This window comes from Canis lupus, chromosome 22, assembly GCF_003254725.2.
Source record: "Canis lupus dingo isolate Sandy chromosome 22, ASM325472v2, whole genome shotgun sequence".
Classification (NCBI taxonomy): domain Eukaryota; kingdom Metazoa; phylum Chordata; class Mammalia; order Carnivora; family Canidae; genus Canis; species Canis lupus.
In genome coordinates, this window is record NC_064264.1 from 58,689,422 (window position 1) to 58,710,756 (window position 21,335).

At 45.0% G+C, this 21,335-nt stretch overlaps 2 protein-coding genes across 3 annotated transcripts in view; one reads left to right on the forward strand and one right to left on the reverse strand.

The window, feature by feature from the left end:
* The window catches only part of COL4A2 (collagen type IV alpha 2 chain), a 538,879-nt gene that overhangs the window by 282,710 nt on the left and 234,834 nt on the right, over positions 1–21,335 (forward strand). The window lies entirely within an intron of this gene.
* Positions 1–21,335, reverse strand: part of COL4A1 (collagen type IV alpha 1 chain) — a 141,652-nt gene that overhangs the window by 53,727 nt on the left and 66,590 nt on the right. For both annotated transcript variants that reach the window (XM_049099369.1, XM_049099368.1), the window contains exons 3-4: positions 812–901; positions 679–723 (exon numbers count right to left, since the gene is read on the reverse strand). In XM_049099369.1, the coding sequence (XP_048955326.1) occupies positions 679–723; positions 812–901 (135 nt within the window). The remainder of the gene's footprint in view (positions 1–678; positions 724–811; positions 902–21,335) is intronic.

Sequence of the window (21,335 nt, forward strand, 5' to 3'; positions counted from 1 at the left end):
TGTCAAATTGGTGGAGAGAAGCGTTTCTAAGATGAATCATGATTATTCCTAGTTATTCCCAGTGGAACTCTGGGTCTTCCCCACCAAAGAGAGCTCGGGGCCGTGTCCACTAACTCCCGCCCAACAATGGCTCAGGCATGCCAGCAACGTCCCTCCCAACTGGGTAACGACAGCAGAGTGAGACGTTCACAACGTCTTTCTGCTTTTCCACTTTCAAAACGTGCTTTCAAAGGTCTTCATCTCTACATTTCCCATGAACAGAAGTAGCAAAACCAAAGTAGAAGGTGAAGAAGGCAGAGCAAGGCGGGCTGTAGAAATATCATCGCTTCTCATAGTAAGTGATGCCCTTTCCTTCAATGACTTGTGGACACATCTTCTCCCCTCCCCAAATTAGAAAGCACCCATGAGAACCCCTGAGGAAGAACAAATGGGAGAAGCAGGGGCAAGAGCAGCAGCCACAAGGGTGCGGGTAGAGCCATGGCTAATGCTCTCATCAGCGGTCACGGTCACACAGGCCACGGGTGCACAGAGCTCCAGGCAGAGAGGCAGGGGACAGAAGGGCAAGAGAAGGGATGGTGAGGGACGCCCCCCAGGACTACCGGGAGAGCCCTCTCCCAGAGGCATCACTGCATCATGCCTCATCATACTGTCATCCACTCAAGTGATGACTGTACTCACCCTTGTCCCTTTCGTTCCAGGCAGTCCGGGTTCTCCAGTATCACCCTGGAACCAAATAGAAATGCCATCATGACACAAGTGCAGATCACCTTAAACCCATGCCTGTCTCCCCCAAATGACACGGCAAGCTTACCTTTTGTCCTGGTGGCCCCTGTGGTCCCTCGGGTCCTTGCATCCCAGGAAACCCGATGACACCTTGCAGCCCTGGGAGTCCTCTTTCACCCTGCAGAGAAGCAGCAGCAGGTCAGACAGAAGGCAGGCTGGATCAGAGGAAATGAATTGGTACTCACCCCTCCAGTGCCAACCAGCACCGTGCAAATCTATACGGGCATCTGAACACCAGCGCGGCGAACTAACTCCTATTTCGGGAGGCTTTTCTCTACTGCATTCCAAGCTCTCTGAGGACAGGAGTGTTCATATCAACACCTGGCACGATGCTTCCTACATACTACATGCTAAATGCTAAACAGTTTATTGGGTAAATAAAACAATGAATATTTGGGTTTTTTTTTTTACTGAATTGATGGAGCTCTCATTCAACTAATGGGATCTTACTACCAGCAGGCACAGCACTAAGACTCGGTAAGCAGATGGACAGTCAAGTTTTTCCTTTGAACCCCGGAAGGTGTGTAGAGAGAGCTCAAGGGGCAAGCTTGAGCATGAGATGCAGACAATCCGCAATCTGATGACAGGCTTTCAAAAGCGTCCTTAAAGTGTTTCTTGCAAAGGTATGATCCAAGTTTAATTGTAGTCTCTACCCTCGTGGAGCAAAAAACATAAGGAACATTATTTTTAAAATATTTCTATTCAGGTGGCTGTACACCTGAATACACACGCGTGGCTATAATACACTCAAAAAGGAAAAAGGCATAGTCCAAAAAGGCTCAGTCCTGAGCCCCAACCTGGATGGCAATGAGGTTGATCGAGGCTCTGTGAGCCCAAGAAACTAAGCAACAATTCAATAAGCATGAGAGCATGGAGAAAAGTGGTGTCCACTGACCCTGAAAACAGAATTTCTCCCAGAGGCATTGGAGAGCCTGTGACCTGATTATGCAGTATCTCAGGAAGGCCACCATAGTTAGACTGCCAACATAAAATCACCCACCATCACAATACAAAATCAGGAAAACCTATTTTCTTCACAGCATGTGGACTTAACTCCAACCTTAGATACGAAGGGCCAGATGAAGTAGCCATCGCCAGCTGACTCTGAGAAGCATAAGGTCCTTCGGATAACGTAGCGCCCAGGACTTCCTCAGTTATGGTAGCTCAAAGGAAAAATTAACTGACAAGCTATACATGACATAACACCCACATTTGCCCCCCCCAAGAAAGCAGGCCACCAAGGGTGACTGAGAAGCATTGCACTGTGGCACAGATGGAGGGAGATAGGGCAAGGACTAGAAGCTGCCCTGCTTTCCGAACCACTCAGCCAGTCCTGGCACTTGCTGGCAAATTCACTGCTTGTTACATTTTCAAAAACGCAGAAGAATATGGTTCTGCGCTTGAGACTCCAAGTGCTGTGCTTGCATGGACTGCAGGACTCATTGCAGGTGTAAGTCAAGAGCCCAGAAACAGCGTGTAAGTAAATGTGGAGGAGATTATTACAAACTCCAGGGGGTATAATAAAATAGTAAATGGATTACAGAAAATTAATCCCTGCAGCTTGGCACACCCCCTTGGACAGCAGCATCCAGAAAATCTACAGAGAAGAGCAGAGGCTGACAGCCCCAGAGCCCTCGGCATAGGATTTGACCCGGAATGCTGGCTCCCTCTCCCCAAGGCCTGAGACACCTGGGAAGAAAAGGACTCTCAGACCAAGACTTGTTCAACTGGAAAGCTACTCAAATATATTCATTCTTGACCTTAAATAGTAAGAGTGTATTACATCCATAGAATGTGGAGAACATAGAGATACACCACACTCCATCATTGTGTGACCTCCTCCCTAATACTCGGATGTGAGAAAATTCTACCCAAAACAGAATAGATGTGAACTGCAAACAGCTGGTTAAAAAAATTAAATGAGCACTGAACTGCGTCTCCCTAACATGACAAATGTAAGGGGTACATCAATGTAAGAGTTTCCAGTGCATTTGGTGTCATATTTTTAGTACTTAATTAGTACTTGGCTCTATCACTATGAGACCCAGTGCAGATAAGACTTTATAATTCTCATTTTAACTATGGAATGCATGGAGGCTGAGAGCCAGATTAGCTGATTTCTACAAGTTTCTCATTGAGTCAGCGCTAAAGCCAAAAATAGAAATGAGGTCAGCCTGCACCACAGTCCATGGTTTTCTAGGTCACTAGAGCAAGCTGGTTCCCAGCAAACTGTTAAACAATTCGCCAACATTCACTTATCCCTTTTATGTCCATTTCACAGATAGGGGCATTCAGATTCTGACGCTTCACTGACTTTGTCGTATGTCACCGGGTGACCCCCGCATGTTGCTGGGAACAGAACTCAGAAATCTGATTCCCAGTCCTCACTTGCACACAAGAACACATTCTTTCCCAAATGTCACCGGAACACTTAAGCAATCCATATATCCCAAGAGTTTAGAGTTTTGAAATTAAGTAGCTAAAAAGGAAGTGACTCCTCCACCAACATGGTTCTTGTTATCTCCTACATATTTTTTTAATTTTCCCACTCTTCGGTTCAGACAGAAGCGCACATGAATAATCTAATATCCCATGCACCGTCCAAGGGTATGATGGGCACCAGAGCAGAGCCAGCAGTCAGGATAAACATTCAAACAGCTATACGGCTAGCTGGCAAACAGTGTCCACTGCATGCAAGCCAAATTACTCCTCTGAGCTTTTAGCAAATCTCCACTACCGTCACAGGAAGTGCAGAGCTGGCCGTGCTCATCATGTCCAAACCAGACTATGCAGCTGCAACAAGCAAGACCACCACTGTGGCCACCCATACACTGGTGCTTAAGGCAGGATGTGTGGAGTCCAAATCCCTAAGAAACAGGACCCTGAGTCATCAGGTTCCCATGGTGTGTTAAAGGCAAGGTCCAGAAGGACATGGGGGCCACATAATCGTGCCAGGCAGAAATGGAACCATAGCCAGTGTTCATCACAGTCATGCACGTTTACAATGGAGGAAAGAAAAGACAAGTTGGTAAAATATTACACAAAAGTTTTGATGCCATTGCACATAACAGCTTTATTCTTCAACATCAGTGCACTGTATTATACTAATTCAAAAAGAAAAGTTTATATGCCAACAACAGATGTGATTACCACTATATCCTCAAATGATGGAATTCAGAGTTTGAAGAGGAAGACCAAAATGCCATCATTATAAAGACGAAAGAATATAGCCATAGAGAATAATCTTGGCATCAAAATTAGCCATTCTAAATTAGGCATGAAATAGAGTTTCATGGATGGAGTAACTTAAATTTTTTACATAAAATATGTATTATCTGAAGCAAGGACATACTTTTTAAAATACGAGAACAAAAGATTCTGTTATAATACCAATTATTCCCTTTCCTCTTAAAAGGCTTAAGGAAACAAGTTCATAATGGAAATCAAATGCTAGACCATTAGCCTTTCCTGTCTATATCAGAAATCCAAATACAAATGAAGCTCCCAGGATGGCTGAAATTGAAATAATATGGAGCTTCCAACTTTGAAGCTTCAATAATTACCAACAACAAACACTGAAGTTAACAAAAAATATATCTAGACTAAGCAGTCATCAAGTCTTACTATCAGAGACCATATTATGCCTATTTCAATGGCCAGCATGGGATCCCATTTTTTTTTAGTTAAATTTTAAATTAATTTTTAAAATATTTAATATTTAATTTTAATATTTAATTTTTTAAATATTTAATATTTTAAATATAATTTAAAATATTTCCATGGGTCTTTACTATGGACAGAAGCACAAGCAAAAATGTTTCCAGAGCACTGGGTTTCCCTGCCCCAGGGCAACGTGACTGTAGAGCAAAGAGTCATCTATGTGTGCTTGGGTTCATCCATTACAAAGCAGAACAGACTCAACAAGCGATGTTAACTGGAGAGATTTTGTGGCTGGGTAGCCACCTCTGAGAAGTAAATACTTTAAATGCAGGGATATAATTTTATTCATTCACAGTGTTTGGCACAATCTTTGAATTCAATAAAATTGGTGTGTGGATGGATGAACTAAGCAGTAGTGTACAGGACAGCTGGCATGAAGCAGGGCTGTGCGTAGGCATCCCGGAAACTTAAAAGTGTGGTACATTTGGTGCCTGGGCATTTGGGGCCCCTTTCCCAGTCTAAAGCCCCGTGGGCACCACTGGAACCTGACTGGCATATGCCTGTGGCCAAAGCAGCAACAGGGAGAGCAAGCCATGGTTAGGACATAACACTGGATCAACTGTTTTTTCTGTCATTGGTGCCTGGAGATTTCGATTTCCAAGCAAAGCTGCAAATGATTGAAGGAATGAAGGAATTTGCTTCTGGAGCCAGAGCTCACCAAGAATTCAGTGATGGGGAAATGATCTCAAATGATGGGTCACAGTCAGTCAATGGGTGATGTGGGGACTTGGCCAAAAATTCCACAAGAGCAATTCTTTGAGCCCAACAACCATCAAGCATCTGCAGGACCATTTCCTGAATGCCGACACTGCTGGGAAAGTGGTGGGAAGTGTCACAGGGTCCTGGAAAAACTGTGTGATGAGGCCCCGCTGGGAGCTCCTTCCACACCAAGAAGTCTGACATCATGGCAGCACTGACGGTCCACCGCCGAGGAGAGGCAGGAGGGGGAAAACGCAGCTGGAGCCCTGAACACGCTCTCCTAAGAGGAGGATGTGTACACTGATTCTCTTTTGCACTACCAGACATGTACCCAGGTTCCTAAAAGAACGTACCTATGTCAATTTAAAGTATGCCACGTTTCTTTGAATTAAATATAATATGAAGATTGTTTCATGTAACCACTCTACACAGATACAGCACTTAACACAGAACCTTCTCCAAGTCTCCATGTCCAAGGACAGATTTCCTTTGGCTAAATCCCAATATTGAGACACTCGAGCCCATAGTAAATTCTAGCACAACTCTTGGAATTTCAGCTTTGCCATGAAGCTGGCTCCCATCATGCATACTATGAAACTAGCAGGGGGACCTTGGGGAGCAAGCAGGCACGCAACACATACGTCTGATTGAGGGACGTTTGCAAAGAATAGAACCCTAGATACTTCCTGACCTACAAAACTCCACTTTGTACATCAGCCTGTGAGAAAAAAAGAATTGCCAAGAGTTCTTCACAAAATACTAAAGGACTGCTGCTCAACACAAGAACCTGAAAGAGCGGGGCGGCCCGGGTGGCTCAGCGGTTTAGCACCACCTTCGGTCCAGGGCCTGACCCTGGAGCCCCGGGATCGAGTCCCACGTCGGGCTCCCTGCATGGAGCCTGCTTCTCCCTCTGCCTGTGTCTCTGCCTCTCTCTGTGTGTGTCTCTCATGAATAAATAAAATCTTAAAAAAAAAAGAACCTGAAAGAGCTCTAAGTGCTGTCGCTATAAATCTAAAACTGTTCCCCTAAAGCCACCTGAGAGCAAAGTGTTCAACGTCACCGAGCTGGTGGAAAAAACTTTCTAAGGTGAAAGGCACACTTGAGTGCTGACAAATTGTTGGCAGGAGGAAAAGAAAAATCCCACCTGAAAATCTTCCAAAGGTCCTGAGGACTTAGAGAAAGTTCCTGCCTGACACCTCTCCGTCGTTGGAGCGAGTACCGCAGGCGTCGGCAGCGAGTGTTCCCTTCAGTCATGTGTCTTACGCTCTTTCTGAAAAACCAGCCTCACGTGCTTTCATTCACTCTTCCTCTGAAGCAGTAATCTTCTCAACATATTTCTTTTTTTTTTAAGATTTTATTTATTTATTCATGAGAGAGAGAGAGAGAGAGAGAGAGGCAGAGACCCAGGCAGAGGGAGAAGCAGGCTCCATGCAGGGAGCCCGACGTGGGACTCGATCCCGGGGCTCCAGGACCAAGGCCTGGGCCGAAGGCGTGCTAAACCGCTGAGCTACCTGGGCTGCCCAACATATTTCTAAGTATAAAAATGTTAAGTCACTCCCCTGAAGGAGTCAGCTTCCCAAATCAGGAATCAAAATATGGCGGTAACGTGTTTCCAAGTCTCGTGGATCCTGTGTAGACGTTTCCTGATAAAGGCAATCTCATCCGTAGCTTATTTCCATTTTCCCATCAAACCACAACCTAATGCAGCTTGTTCTCTGGAAGCATTTGTACTTTCTGGCCTCACGCTCTATTACACACAGTCAAATTTCAATGAAAAGGTGCACATTTTTGATGGGTTTTCCGCAAACCCCCCTCTATCCGCTCCTCCCTATGCCGCAGCTGTCCACCACCTCCTGGGCCAGGGTCCCACCTCGGGGCATCACTCAGCCCGGCTCACAGAGGGATGCTCCCACCTGAAATATTTGTAGTCTGCCCCTGCCATCCCCTAGCACCCAGGCAGAGCCGTTTAACTGGGATGTCAGTTAAACATCCTTCCTTGGGGAAGACCCTCCTAGACATAGGTGATTTGGAGAAAACGATTACGTCTAACTGATGAAGGGGCAATAAATACAGGGCGAACGGGCTTTTAGAGGCTCCTGGAAGGAAAGCCCTCCACGGCTGTGGCCTCTCACCACCAGGCGGCGCGAGAGGACTACTTTTTCAAATTAAACCCTGTGGACTCTGAAGCCTTCAGCCTTTTTTTTCTTAAACATTCATTCCATTAATATATAAATATTAACTGTTCAATGCCATTGAAGATATTAGCATGGGCACAGCTCAGAGAGGTTTCATAAGGTCTAAAAGATAACACCAAGGGAAAGAAAGAATTTTAATTAGTATTTAAAATGTAATTAAAAAGATAAAAAAATAAAATAAAATGTAATTAAAATTACATATGAACCTAGCAACCTGAACATCAAGGCTACTGAGTGGCAGGTGAATGCCGATGACCTGATCAGTAATATGAATTATGCCTATTTCTCAGATTGCTTTTTTCTATTCATCTTATAAACAGAGTATTTGAATCTACAATAACACAGAAAAAAAATGGTTTTTTAAATGACAGCACAGAAATACTACATACTAGAAAAAAACTTAAGTCCTACAAAATGGTCATGAAATACGTTCAGGCAGGACAGCAGGGAGGTCTCTAAGAAAGTACTACTAAATACCCAACTGCCAGGAGTATTTATTTAAAGGCTTCTCTTCGGTCCCTTCTACTACAAATCTGTAGGAAACATACATAAGGAAATTTACCCATTCTCCTGATTTTGTCATCTGTGAAAAAAAAAACAAAAAACAACCATCTGATTTTTAATGGCTTCCAAAAGAGACGATTAACATCTCCCTTGCTAAAAGCATTAGTTTAATGACATGGAGTTCTCATGAAAGTCAGAATCAGAAATACTGCTACCTAATCCAATTACCTTACATTCTGCTTCTCATAAGTAGACTTAAAGGGGCATCTGGGTGGCTCAATTGTTGAGCATCTGCCTTTGGTTCAGGTCATGATCCTGGGGTCCTGGGATCAAGTTCCACTTCGGCCTCCCCGCAGGGAGCCTGCTTCTCCCTCTGCCTATCTCCCTGCCTCTCTCTGTGTCTCTCATGAATATATAAATAAAATCTTTTTTTAAAAGTAGACTTAAAAATGTGTTTTAAAGCAGAAAAACCATACAGACATAAAAGTGCTATACTGTAGCTTGGGCCCTTACTGTGACTGTGGCAGATTGTGCATGTCACACACTGCAGTAACTAGGAGGCAAAATCCAGAGGCAGCTCAGCACTGGCCCAGCGTGAAGGGGGGCACGCAACTAACATGCACAGGCCTGAGCAAAATGCAGTAGCAGCAAAACCACCCAGCCTGACCCAGACCCTACAAAGGGGGTCTATTTATGCATGAATGTTTATAAAGTTGCACTTGGGGGAAAGGGGATGACCACGCCTGAGAAAAGGCAGGAGTGCTTCCACTCACCAGCACAAAAGCTTTTCTTTGTCTTAAAGTTCCATGAGATTTACCAAAACTCTATGCCATAACTTACAGATCTAGGGGAAGGGGAGGGATTGCAGGGAAATAACTAACGGACAACAAAATAACAAGGTCATTAACAAAGAGCAGGAGGTGAGCAGCTCTTTGAATTTGGACAGAAAAAAGACATCTTTTTCTCAAAAAGACACTTTGCTGTGTTTTCACTATCGCCAACAACCTTGAGGTATAAAGAGATGGTTTTATGTTATCAGCCAACTTGAGAAACAGCAATCAGTGCAGAGCACCTAAACAGACTTAGAGGGCTTTCATATTATCATCACTGAGGATGTTATTCACCTGAACTTGGAAGTGTATGTGGGTGTGTGACAAGGTCCTGGAAGTGCGTGCATCCTGAAAAGAATTAGGACACATAAAAGTCAGGAAGTGCCACAATCTAGGTCAGGAATTTGGGGGAGGGGGGTCTGTGTTAACAGTAAGTATGAAAAATGTAAAAAGAACTATCCTGAAAATAATAATCATAATTAATAATACAAAAAGCATGCAAGATAGCCTTCAGATTTAACCTTGAGAAAAACTGCCTATTGGCAATTAAGAGAAAAACTTTTTTCTTTTTTTTTTTTTTCCTAAGAAAATGTGGGTTGAATGCAACTATCCATCAAAATTAGGTTTTTGGGTGTCCTGCCAGGGGGCATTCCGTGCTCACCAGCACCTAGCACAGTCAGCACACGGTAGATGCTCACTAAATATTTTGAGGAGTGAATCAGGAAACACAAAGTGTTAAAGATTCCGAGGAAATAATATGAGCCTACCAAGAGGCACAGAGTTGGGGATCCTATTTTCAAAATGGACTGCAAAAACAGGCATCTTTGCTCTGGGTTTGCAAATGGAGGGGGTCTTCCTTCCTACCATCTTGATGCTATGTGGTGGAGAGAACCTAGAAACCCAGAAAATGTCTGTAGCTCCAGCACCAGGCACTGAGAATCTTTGAGGATCAAGTTTGCTGTCTGGAGGATGGGACAACGCTATCTGCCTCATACAGGATGTGGTGAAGGATCAAACCTGGTTGATCCTACTTTGCTCCACATCCAACACCAAGCACATGATCACAGACCACACAGGTCTGGCTCTCATGTATTTACATACAAACAGTTTGCATTCACTACCAAGATTTCTCAATCCATCAAGTCAATTGCATTTCTTCAAAGCCACAGAATATCTTAAAGGAGAAAGAAAATGCAGTGTTGCCTTTTCTCCTTCCAAGCCGTCATGACCTATGACTTATCTCATTCTTGTTTTTGAGACTAAATTTGACAACAGAAAATAAGGATTTCTTGAGTACTGAAAAGACAGGACAGGTTTTCTTTTTTAAAGAAATTCCTCATTTATCTTATGCACAAGGTTTTTTTTTTTCTTCTTCTTAGTAAATACATCTGATACTAATTATTTTCTCACAGCTCAGAATATTGTTTTTCCCTCCCACATGAGCCTGAGTCTATGCGGCCACATGGTCACCAATTTGTCCCTGTCCACAGCCCTGGGGCCCTGCTCTTTTTGTAGCCCAAAGGTGTCCGATGACAAAACGCATGTTTTGTTTCCTCTCCCTCCAACAAAGTGCCTTGGCCACACTGCATTGCTAACAACGTTCTCCCTCAGTGCTTGGCAATAATGTCAAGACATCGTTCGTTAATCATGCTCAGAACCCAAAAGATAAGAACAGTTCCAAAGAGGCTGAAATATGACGAATCAACTTTGCCCATATAACACAATGCAATACTGGGTGGTTTTACAAAACCCATACTTCATTTAACATCATTACTTTGAAAAACTTGTGGTCAGATCAATCTGAATTAACAACTGAATTTTAACCTATTTCCAGTAAACACCATTGTTTCTCTTAAAACATATACAGTCACTCGAGGAAAGGAATTAATAAGCAAGATAGTGCAGGGGTTTCTTGGGCCTAGATTTTGATTTTACATCTGAATAGCTAAGAAAAGGGTACAATGGCACAATCAATACAAAATCATAGTGCATAATGAACACAATAAATAACTACTGCTTAAATGCTTAAAAGCAGCCTTCCCTTAGAGGGAAGGTCCCCTTTCCCGCAACATCATTCACAGAATTAGCAAGCCTGTTTCCAAAAGATGACGTGGAGATATATTTTAGCCTAATATATGGCCAGATTCTTTTAAAAACTTAAATTAGTCAGATCTTACTTAATGCCATTTTTACTCTATATGTCGGAAGTTTGAAAGGTTCAATTTATAAGATAGTTTTTTGCCTTTTTTTCTTAATTACTTAATACCAATAGACTAAAATACTTTAGTATTTAGTTCCTTAACTAGGAGATAAGATACAGAAATCTGCTTAAATTGCATCTCAGTGTGTAAATTGGAGAAATTACTGTTCTCATAAAAAAAAAAAAGATTTCAGACTGTAGAGTTCAATGTGTGACACTTTTCCTTGTAGTCTATACCCAGTTAAAAAAAAAAATCATTTAGAGGATAGATGACCCTACGTGCAGATGTGTTAGGAAGAGGGAGAGAGGGGATGCAGGAAGAGGAAAGTCAGGCCACCTCTGCTGCCCGTGTCTCTCTGCTCCCCACTCTGGGGACATGGGGCATCCCACACAATCACCAAGGTGATTTGCCTTTGGCAAGAGGAGGCTGATCAGCCAAATACCCCAAAGTTGCCTTCCCTTGTCCCCTGCCCCAGATATAAAATTGTTAATTTCCTAAGATTTTTTAGCTCCCCCAGGAATTGCAAACCAGTGGGACCCACCAGGCATCTCTGCAAGAGCAAGTAGGCTCCAAACTCAATGCTTGTCCACAAGAAGAATGAGCACCTCTGCTTTAGAAACAGACAAGGAATCATCATCTAAGAGCCGTGTGATACTCCACATAAACACACTGTGGTTGGTTATATGGGTCCAGAGTTTCAGAATAACAAATCCAGTAATGACAAGTTGCTCACTCGCCCTCCCAGGCCCCTAAATCCACTCTTGAAGGGCAGAGCCACCTGGGCCTCCTGGCACCCACCCATGTGAAGTCATAAATCAGGAAGCGGACACTGCTTCTGATGGAGCCACACCATCACAGCTGGAGAGAATAATTGCTAAGTAAAGGACAAACTGCGCTTCTGAAATAAGATTTCCCTCGCTCTCCCAGAACCTCTACTTAACTGTGTGATGGGACACAGAGGGCGCTGTGCCAGGAACCAAAGAGCTGACAGGCCTGCACAATGACACGTGTACACTCGTACTGCTCACTGAGCAGAGCAAATTCCTTTTAAACAACAGAACCCTAAACCTCACCCACTGAGTAGGGATCCCTGTGTGAAGCATCACTTGACCTGGACCATGGTTCTTAGGTTCCCACCATGAAGACATCCATTCCACCACGTGGCACTCCATGTCCCCCAGGGGGTTCCCACCACGAAGACACCCATTCCACGACACGGCACTCTGTGTCCCCAAGGAGGTGGGAGCCTGGAAGGGATGCTGTCCCCAAGGGTGGGGATCATTCATGTTATGTTTGCACAGATCAATGCTTCCATGCTCGGTGCTCACCCAGGACTGAGAGGCCACACCTGAGGCGGGCAGGTCACTTCACAGTCGACCATCCTCCAGCCCCCAGGGAAGTCTCAGGGAGGAAATAACTGAATGTGTGAGCAAACGGGAGAGACAGCCAGGGAGAAAGTCATGGCAGCATTTCTGGGCCATGAGAACTCAAGGGGGATCCCAAAGCAGAAAGCCAACAGAAGCATCAGAGGGCAGAGGGGGCTCAGAGCAGGCTGCAGGAGGCGGTGCTGCGGGCGGGTCGGGGCAGCCGTGGTGAGCGCTGGGACAGCCACACCCCATCCTGGGCCTGACCTTCCCCAACCAGGTCAGCACAGCGCTCTGACAGCTCCCCGGGACACCACAGCGTCCCCTGCCCCGGAGGTCAGGACCTCCCAGCACTCGGGGACAGCCTGGCCTTGACCCAGAAGTGCTCTCAGGCCCCGCGCCGGGCCTTCCCCTGGAAGATTTCAACTCTGAATCCGAGTGACCATGGGACTGAGGAATGCGCACCGGGTCTGGGAACACGGGACAGACGCGGGTGCTGAGGGTCTCCAGCCTTGCAGGGTGGGTGAGTGTGTGTGTGTGTGTGTGCTTGTGTGCGTGTGCATGTGTGCACACGTGTGCTATGCGTGTGTGTGCAGGCACGTGTGCTTTGTGTCCATGTGCAAGTGTGTTGCATGTGTATTGCGCGCACGTTTGTGCACGTGTGTGCATGTGCTCACCTGTGTGTCCCTGTGCTTGTGTGTGTATATGTGTATGTGCATGTGTATGCTCCCCCGTGTGTTCGTGCACATGTGCATTCACGTGCACGCGAACACAGACAGGAGGCGAGCTGTCAGGCTGGAGAACATGCGCGAGGTGCACCTGTACAGGGAGCAGAAAGGAAGCCAGTGAGCATCAGGAAAGGAAGAAAACTCGAGGTGGGAGGGAGGGGAGAAGTCACCTTGTGCCCACACAGCCAGGCTGTGAAATCTAGCCCCCAACACTGTTGTGTATCCAGAGCTCCCCCACATGCAGGAAGCGGGACACCCTCCAGAGCTTTGGCTCCTGTCCCCATAGACCTGGACCCACAGGGGCCCTCGGCACAGGTCAGCAATCTCAGCTCCACTTCGTGACTGCAAATCATACTGTAGAATGTTATTTTTAGCTTTGGCTGGAAGTGTCTGCCCCGGCCACAGATTACATCTGCCCTGGCAGACAAGGCCATTTAGTTAGCTGTCAGGTCACCGTCTCTTGTAAAGAATTGTGTGTCCTACGTCCAGAGGGGATGCAGGGCCCAGGAACCAGGATGCCCCCACCAGGCCCTCCTGAGACTGGGGGTCATAGTCTCCCCACTGGGCTCCCAGGGCTCAGCCTGTGTGGTCTAGAATCAGAGAAGGGACCACTCTTCACCAAGTGCTGCTGTATTTGGACTGAGACACCAAACCTCTGGTGCTCCAGCTCTGTAGAAGGGAGGCATCACCAAGCCCTCACCAGCCACACCAGGAGAGTGGGAGGGTTTCTGCACCAACCAGGAGAAAAGGTACTGTGTCCCGATGCAGGAGAAAATACAGGATCCCCTTGCCCCTGGGATAGCAAGCAGACTATCTTGGTATCTTCCACCCTGGTCCAGGAGACACTGACCAGACCAGGGGCAGGAGACCCGGCCACAGAAACAGCAAGGCCCAAGGGCTTTGCAGAAGTACACATACTCTGCATTTTGCCAAACAACTTCACTTTCACAAAACCGTCCTACAATGAATTGGGGTCTCATAAGGGGAAGTGAGACTGGGGGGAGGGGTACAGGGGTTCCGTCATACACAGCAGTTTCCCAAAGTGTCCCCGTTTCCACCTCACATCTCACATAGGGGCAAACATCACAATAAACAGGGAAACAAAATTGGGGAGAGCTCTAACTCATGTGCCCTGAGTGTGCTGCCTGGATTTTAGGTGCCTGCTAGTGACAAGTCCCACTTGCCTTTCCCTGGCCTGAGACCTCAGCTCAACTCTGGGCCCTACAGGGCTCACTCTCACCACACTGCCTCCCTCTGAGCTGGTGGCAGATGTCCGGTCTGGGGTTTATTGGTGCCGTCACTCCTTTAATGCTTTCTTCTGCCATGAGACCACAAGAGCCATGTGGCCAGGTGTCCCACCCGTCCTGCTAACCACTGCCTATGGCCATCGGCACCCTGCCACAAAGAGCACAAGTGCAGTGAGACCCCTAGAATGATGGGCAGATGGGGTGGGATGGTGGACGTTGTTTTCTGGCTCCAACAGTTCACTGGATCTACCACGGAGAGACTTAGTTCCTTCATCAATCTTCTATGGAAAGGCATGAGCCAAGTACTCAGGGTCTCAGAATTCACCTCAGCTTACAGTGAGGATTTCTTTAGAATCAGTGAATCACATGTGGCCCATGTGCTACGATGGGACATCCATCAAACAGCGCTTGGAGAGAACTTCACGATCAAACAAGATGTGTGTAAGAGATCTGTATCTATCCTTCTTTTTTTTTTTATTTTTTTTTTAAATTTATGATAGTCACAGAGAGAGAGAGAGGCAGAGGGAGAAGCAGGCTCCATGCACCAGGAGCCCGATGTGGGATTCGATCCCGGGTCTCCAGGATCGTGCCCCGGGCCAAAGGCAGGCGCCAAACCGCTGCGCCACCCTGGGATCCCCTATATCTATCTTTCTTTACCAGAAGCACATTTTAGCTCTTTGTGGGCTTGTCTGTAAGCCCATGGGCTGACACAACCTCATGCTAAGGAAGGAGAACACCCTACAGAAGGACTTTAAGCCAGGAACAGTTTCACGGTGGCATCGTAGCAGCTGGCAGAAAACCATTCATTGTCAGCTCCTCACATTCTCCTGTGAAGAAGTGGGGGGGGATGGGGGGCATTTAACCTGGGACCAGATAAGGATCGTACTTTTATAAAACTCTGTGGTCAACCCGTGGAGGCAGGCTCAGCCCCCATGGAGACCAGATCGTGTTCAAGTGCACCTTTAACACTTCTAATGGATTTGCCAAAGGGGGAAGAGGGGGGAGAAGACAGGGGCACCACTTCCCACCATCATCTGGTTTGCTCGTTACCGCTGACTAATTCTTCCTTTGTTTGATTGCACATTCTGCTGAACCACTTCACAAGGAAGAGGGTTCTGTTAATATCATTTTTGTGGGGGCAGCTCTCCACGCCCACACAGCATAATTACTCTGCCTCATTACGTGCCGTCTGGAAACGTATTTTCAATGTTCGTGATACTTGACCGACCACCAGCAGGAAAACCCAAATGCGCCGTTTTCATTTGTCAGGGTCTGTTTTATGCTATCTTTGATCTTGAATTAAAACACACAGTCTCATTTTGCTACTTCGAAAAGAAAACTATATTCCTGACAAGCAATGTTTTCTCAGGATCCTATTTACAAAAAAAAAAAAAAAAAATTTTCCCATGCATCGTCAAGACGAGGGCTGTCAGGGCCAGCATCGTGATGACAGCTCCACTCACATGAGGTGTTCTGGGCTTTAAAAGTCACAGAACATGATATTCCATTCAGGAAATTTAATTTTCTGCTACTCTTTCTAAACATGGAAACAAAATCAAATCACTATTTTTAAAGCTGTGCTGGATGAGGTGTGTTCCAAATACAGCTGCAAATAAAAAAATGTGGGTTTTTAAAAAAATATGATTGTAGTGTATCATGAGTTTAAGATGTCTCAGAAGCATATGACAAGGGGCAGATGTTATGCAGTGAAGAGAAACCGGCAGAGGGACAGCAGTGGGACGACACAGCCTACAGTCCCTTCTTTGCTAGGGGACAGCTGGTATCAACGTGGTAGTGTCCAAAGCCTAAGTGAGACATCCACGCGGGGCTTGTGTGCAGAAGAAGATAAACCTACTTAACATGGACCTGTTTTTAGTGACTTCCCTGTGGCATATTCTTAGCATTGGAACCCTTGGGTTCAAACACATTTTTAAACATTCTTTGTTTTCAAAGAACTATTTAAAAAGACAAAAGTAGGTGAATGTGGGAACCCATGTTGATTCTCATGAGGACTCTGCCAGATGATGAGTCATGTGTAATATGTGGAAATAGGAAATAGGAGACATCTGGAAAAAATCTTGGCATTACAAGACACCAGAAAAAACATGGAAAAGGAAAAGAGGGTGGATTAGCCAAGATCTGCCAACAGGAAGAGAAGGATCATGCCACCGGACCCTGCAATGAAGACCAATTGCTCCCAACATGATTAGAGTAGGCACTTGGGGTGCTTGATCCCTCACATGGCAAAAATAAAGGATATTTCTCAGAGGTTCCCCTTTAATAATCTCCACAACAGGGACAGCTGGCTGGGGGAGGAGAGGGGCTCAGACAATGCCTGTAATTACACGCATGTCAGGAAAAGCAGCTCACAAAACCCTGAAGGGGTATTTGGAATGCATAAAGGGAAAGCTAGTTCCCCTTATATTTTAAGGGAAAAGGTTCTGGAAATGGATGATAAAATCACAGCACTGACTAGAAATTGGATGGTGTTTCCAGACAGACCTCCCAAGTGAGAGCATCTCATTTGTCCTGCACCAAAAGCACCCAAAAGCTATAAACATGCTTCCTAACAATGGTCTATGGTTGTGAAAACATCCTCACGTCTCTTTAATTGAGGTTCTGAGAGAGCTTCTGGCACAGGTGTAACCAGTCAGCATCTCTGGTCTCGCAGACTTCACATGGGAACTGCGACGCCCCTGCCAGGTGAGGGCTACACCTCTGCGTTTATGTCCAGGAACCCGCCCACAGCTGGACCAGCCAGCAGTCTGTCCCCGAATTCATGCAACTTTAAAATACAGCTACTGCTCCACCGACACGTACCCGTATATGACATTGTCAATTTCCTGAGTGCTTTTGGGCACAACGCCTTCCACTTGACCCTTTTAGCAGCTCTAGGAAGCTGCAGGCCAAAGGCCACCTTCCTCTTTCTTAGGGTAACTGGTTGACGTGACTTGATGAGACATCCTCAGCTGGTAGACGGTGGAGCTCACAGGATAATCAAGGCTTTGATCCAACAAGACATTCTTTCCTAAAGGCTCTCACTGATCTGAGAGATAAAAGATCTATGACCAAATGTATCCAGGGAACAGTACATGCTATGCCACCCCTTAAACACTCAGAAGCTTATTTAAGATTCTGAGATGCCCCAGCATGGAAACAACAACCACTGAACCATAACTCAGTGTTCCCCAAACTCATTTGTCCTTGGAACACTCTTCCTTATTCTGGCCCAAAGGAAACATCTATTAACATCTCAAGATACTCCTACGATCACTGTTTGGTGAACTACACACGACTGCCTTTCGGAAAAGCTCAAAACACTCATAAAAATAAAGATATCCAATCAGTCTCAAAAATAGCAGAAGTGGGATCCCTGGGTGGCGCAGCGGTTTGGCGCCTGCCTTTGGCCCAGGGCGCGATCCTGGAGACCCGGGATCGAGTCCCACGTCGGGCTCCCGGTGCATGGAGCCTGCTTCTCCCTCTGCCTGCTTCTCCCTCTGCCTGTGTCTCTGCCTCTCTCTCTCTGTATGACTATCATAAATAAATAAATAAATAAATAAATAAATAAATAAATAAATAAATAAATAAAATTTTAAAAAATAGCAGAAGTAATTTCAAATATGCCAAACAAATCTTAATTTCATTAAATAAAGCTCTTAATTATTTTGTAGTAAGTAATACTTTCTTCTGCAGTTTGACTTTATATACATCAAATCTTACTGGTAGAAAAATGGAATTTATTTTTAAGTATACTAGATTTTTATATTCTCACTGATTCAAATGTGGTACAGTGCCTCTCACAAAGTGCTTAGTAAATAAATTGTTATTATCAATGATTTATGATTATTAGTCCAAATCAGTTAATTTGCCCAAAGTATCAAATAATTTTCACACAAAAAATGTTTATTTCCATTTACTTGAGAAAAATATTAACTTCTAGGGATAAATATGACACCTTTAACACTTAGAACAATGGTTAATATAATTTATGGGAAAGAGATTTTCAATACCCTGATAAAAAATAATAAAAAGATAGTATGTATATATAATTCTATACTAAGAGTGAAAAGCGAGCAACTAGTCATTATACAGAGTATAACATACAAAGCACTCTAGTATTTTTTATTTCATAATGAAATCATGGCTAAGAACATTTCTATTATTAGCCATGAGTAAATTAAAAGAAAGATCAATGAAATAAATACATGAATACATTGAAGACTATTTAATTCTCAAAAAATATCCAATGTAGTCCCTGAATTTCACTGAATATTGAAAGACTAGTATGAGAATACTAGAAAAAAAGAATTTTTTCTGAATATTGAAGGACTAGTATGAGTGTGCTCTGTATTGATGTTCCTAGGAGAAAGTGAGATTCTTTATGGTTACAGTGATGTTAGATCCTAAGGCACTCCTGAGTGCCGTTAGACTCTCTGGCCGATGCCCACGCTCCTCATCCAGCAGATTTGGCAAGAGCAGCTAATGGAAAATTGCCAAAGTCAAATGGCACACAGAATTAGAAAGAGGGGAAGTTTTGCCTCTTCTCTTGTCTTTAGATAAGATTAGATTTACAGCATTCTTTGCACTTTTTTTTTATGCCTCACCCTTGAGAGGAAGATCCTAAAAATACCTGTTTGTAATCACTCCAAGTACCTGGCAAAGTAACAACAGAGAAGTGCATGTGGACAGACTCACGACCACACAACAACTCTGAGCAGACTGTGCAAAGAGAGGATGTATCTTCCCAGGTGTAGATGAGGCTGATGAGCAAGCTGATGACCCAAGCCTCTGGCCATGTTCAGAACACATACGGAATGTGGCCATATTCGCCTCCTGGAAAATCGAGGAGGTATGCCCAATACATAAGTAACGGAGTTACTCCCTCTTGACCACAGTGATGGATTTCCTACAGGACAGAGAATGTGCCAGGACTTCCTGAAGGAAGGGGTGGGGGTGCCACGTTCTCTGCTCTTGTGGGGCTCTTGCATCTCCTGACAGTGGCTTGAGAAACCCTCCCCTTGTGGTTTTATTCTGAACGCTGTATGGAACAAACACCCCTGAACATTAGCAAACATGGATTCTTGGGGCTGGGCATCCCCTAACTGCTCAGACGTGCTCTGACCTGCCCTGTGTCACAGACAAGGTGCCTCCCTGTGGTTATTTGTTGAACCTAGTGGACGCTCATCTGGAACAGAACTGGGAGGTCTGCCCATGGCCCCAAAGGAATGGGTTCATTTCTCTGTGTTCCTCCAGCAATCCTTTCCATCAATACCCATTTAGAGAAACGCTTTGTTTTCCTTGACAAGGGGCCAGCAGAGTGGTGTATACCCTGTGGATTTGGTTTTAGAGCAACGGGAGCTGGCCCAAGGCTTTAGGATATTCTGAACCATGAGTTCATCCGCTTGGGCTCTCCCAAATCAAGATATTCTTGTCCTGAATAATGGGAGCTGACTAGTGCTTGATTCCTGTTGCTGACCTCATATTCCCTATAAGAGATGGAGCTACTTCAGTGGCTCTCAATCCAGGTCCCCCATCTCTTCCACCACCCCAGGAGACAACATCTGGCCAAATTTGCAGACATGCTGGTTGCCACAAATGGGGGAGAAGGTGCTACTGGCCTCTGGTGGGCAGAAGCCAGGGATGCCACTAAACATCCTGCAATGCATAGGAACTCCCCACAACAAAAATCTAGCCTACTCAAAATGTCCATAGTACCAAAACTCAGAAACCCTGGACTAGCTGGTTTCTTCAACCATAAAATGGGTATAATAATAATATGCATTAAAAACACTGTGCCTAACCCAAAGCAGATGTTCAATTCACATCAACCTTCTTCTCTTTCTTGCTCTGACACCCCAAAGCCAGGATTTTCCTGTCCTGCTGAGATCTGTTGTGAATTAGCAGAGGCTACAATTTAATGTTAAGATGCAAGCAGACAGGTTTATACAGAGGTCTGCTGTGGGATATTTATTGATTGTGGCAAATGTATATGGGAACCAACTGGCTGGTAAAGCTCCAAACCATCTACTCTAATAAGAGAAAAGAGTATCCCACATAAAGAATGACATTCACTTCTTCCCAGATTTCCAGGGCCCAGAACAGAACCACTTCCAGATTGGCCAGACTTCCCCACCCTTTCATATCAGATAAGGCACACATTTTAGACAAAAACAAATTCCACTTTCAAAGTTCTCTGCTTTGCAAGTGATCTGGGACTGGCCTCTCTGATAACCTGAGCACCACCATGCAGACTCCACATGTGGAGCAGGGCCTCGGTTTGCAGACAATCTACTCAGCAATAACAAGAGAGTGTGCTTCTTCCCCACGGCCCTGGCAAGGATTGAGGTACCAGCAGGTTCAAGTACACTGAGAAGTTATGAGATACCCACACAGTTCTCGTTATGTAAGAGAAATACTGTAATTCTGTCTAATGGAGACTCTGCTCCCAAGACTATGGCTGCAAATGTCCTTTTCCAGAGTCATTTTATCAGGAACCACCAAGCCTTTTCTACAATACGTTATCAACTGGCCACAAGAGCTGTGTTCTCGGATTAGTGTGGTGAAATTCTGTGTCTTTCTTTATGCCTGTGAGTGACAGGTGACCTTACTCTATATCCAGGCAAGTCAGGGGCATTAGCTGACACATAATCCACCTGCACCCTTCCATCCAGGAAGCCATCCTTTCTTTTTATGGCTCTGGGCCATGTCAGGGACGTGTCAGAGCCACTCCTTTCTCAGAACAACTGTACCATTTGTTTTTTTCTACTGTTTCTCCTGCAATGCGATCATTTGCTCCTAATTAACTATTTACTTCATAGGCATACCGTGCACCTCTCTGGTTTAATTTGGAGTTCCTGGTTTTGAATACTGCAGGGCCACAGAATAGAATGCTACCTTTTCATAAACGTGAGTTCCCCTGGTGAAAATATCTGAAAAACCTCTTACATAAACTCTGTTCTGGCAAAATATAAATGGCTAATTCCCAAGCATATAGCAGTTAACTCTTGGGAATGCGTTGCCATTCCTACTATCTCACATCGCTGAGAAAATCAGGTTATCAAGCA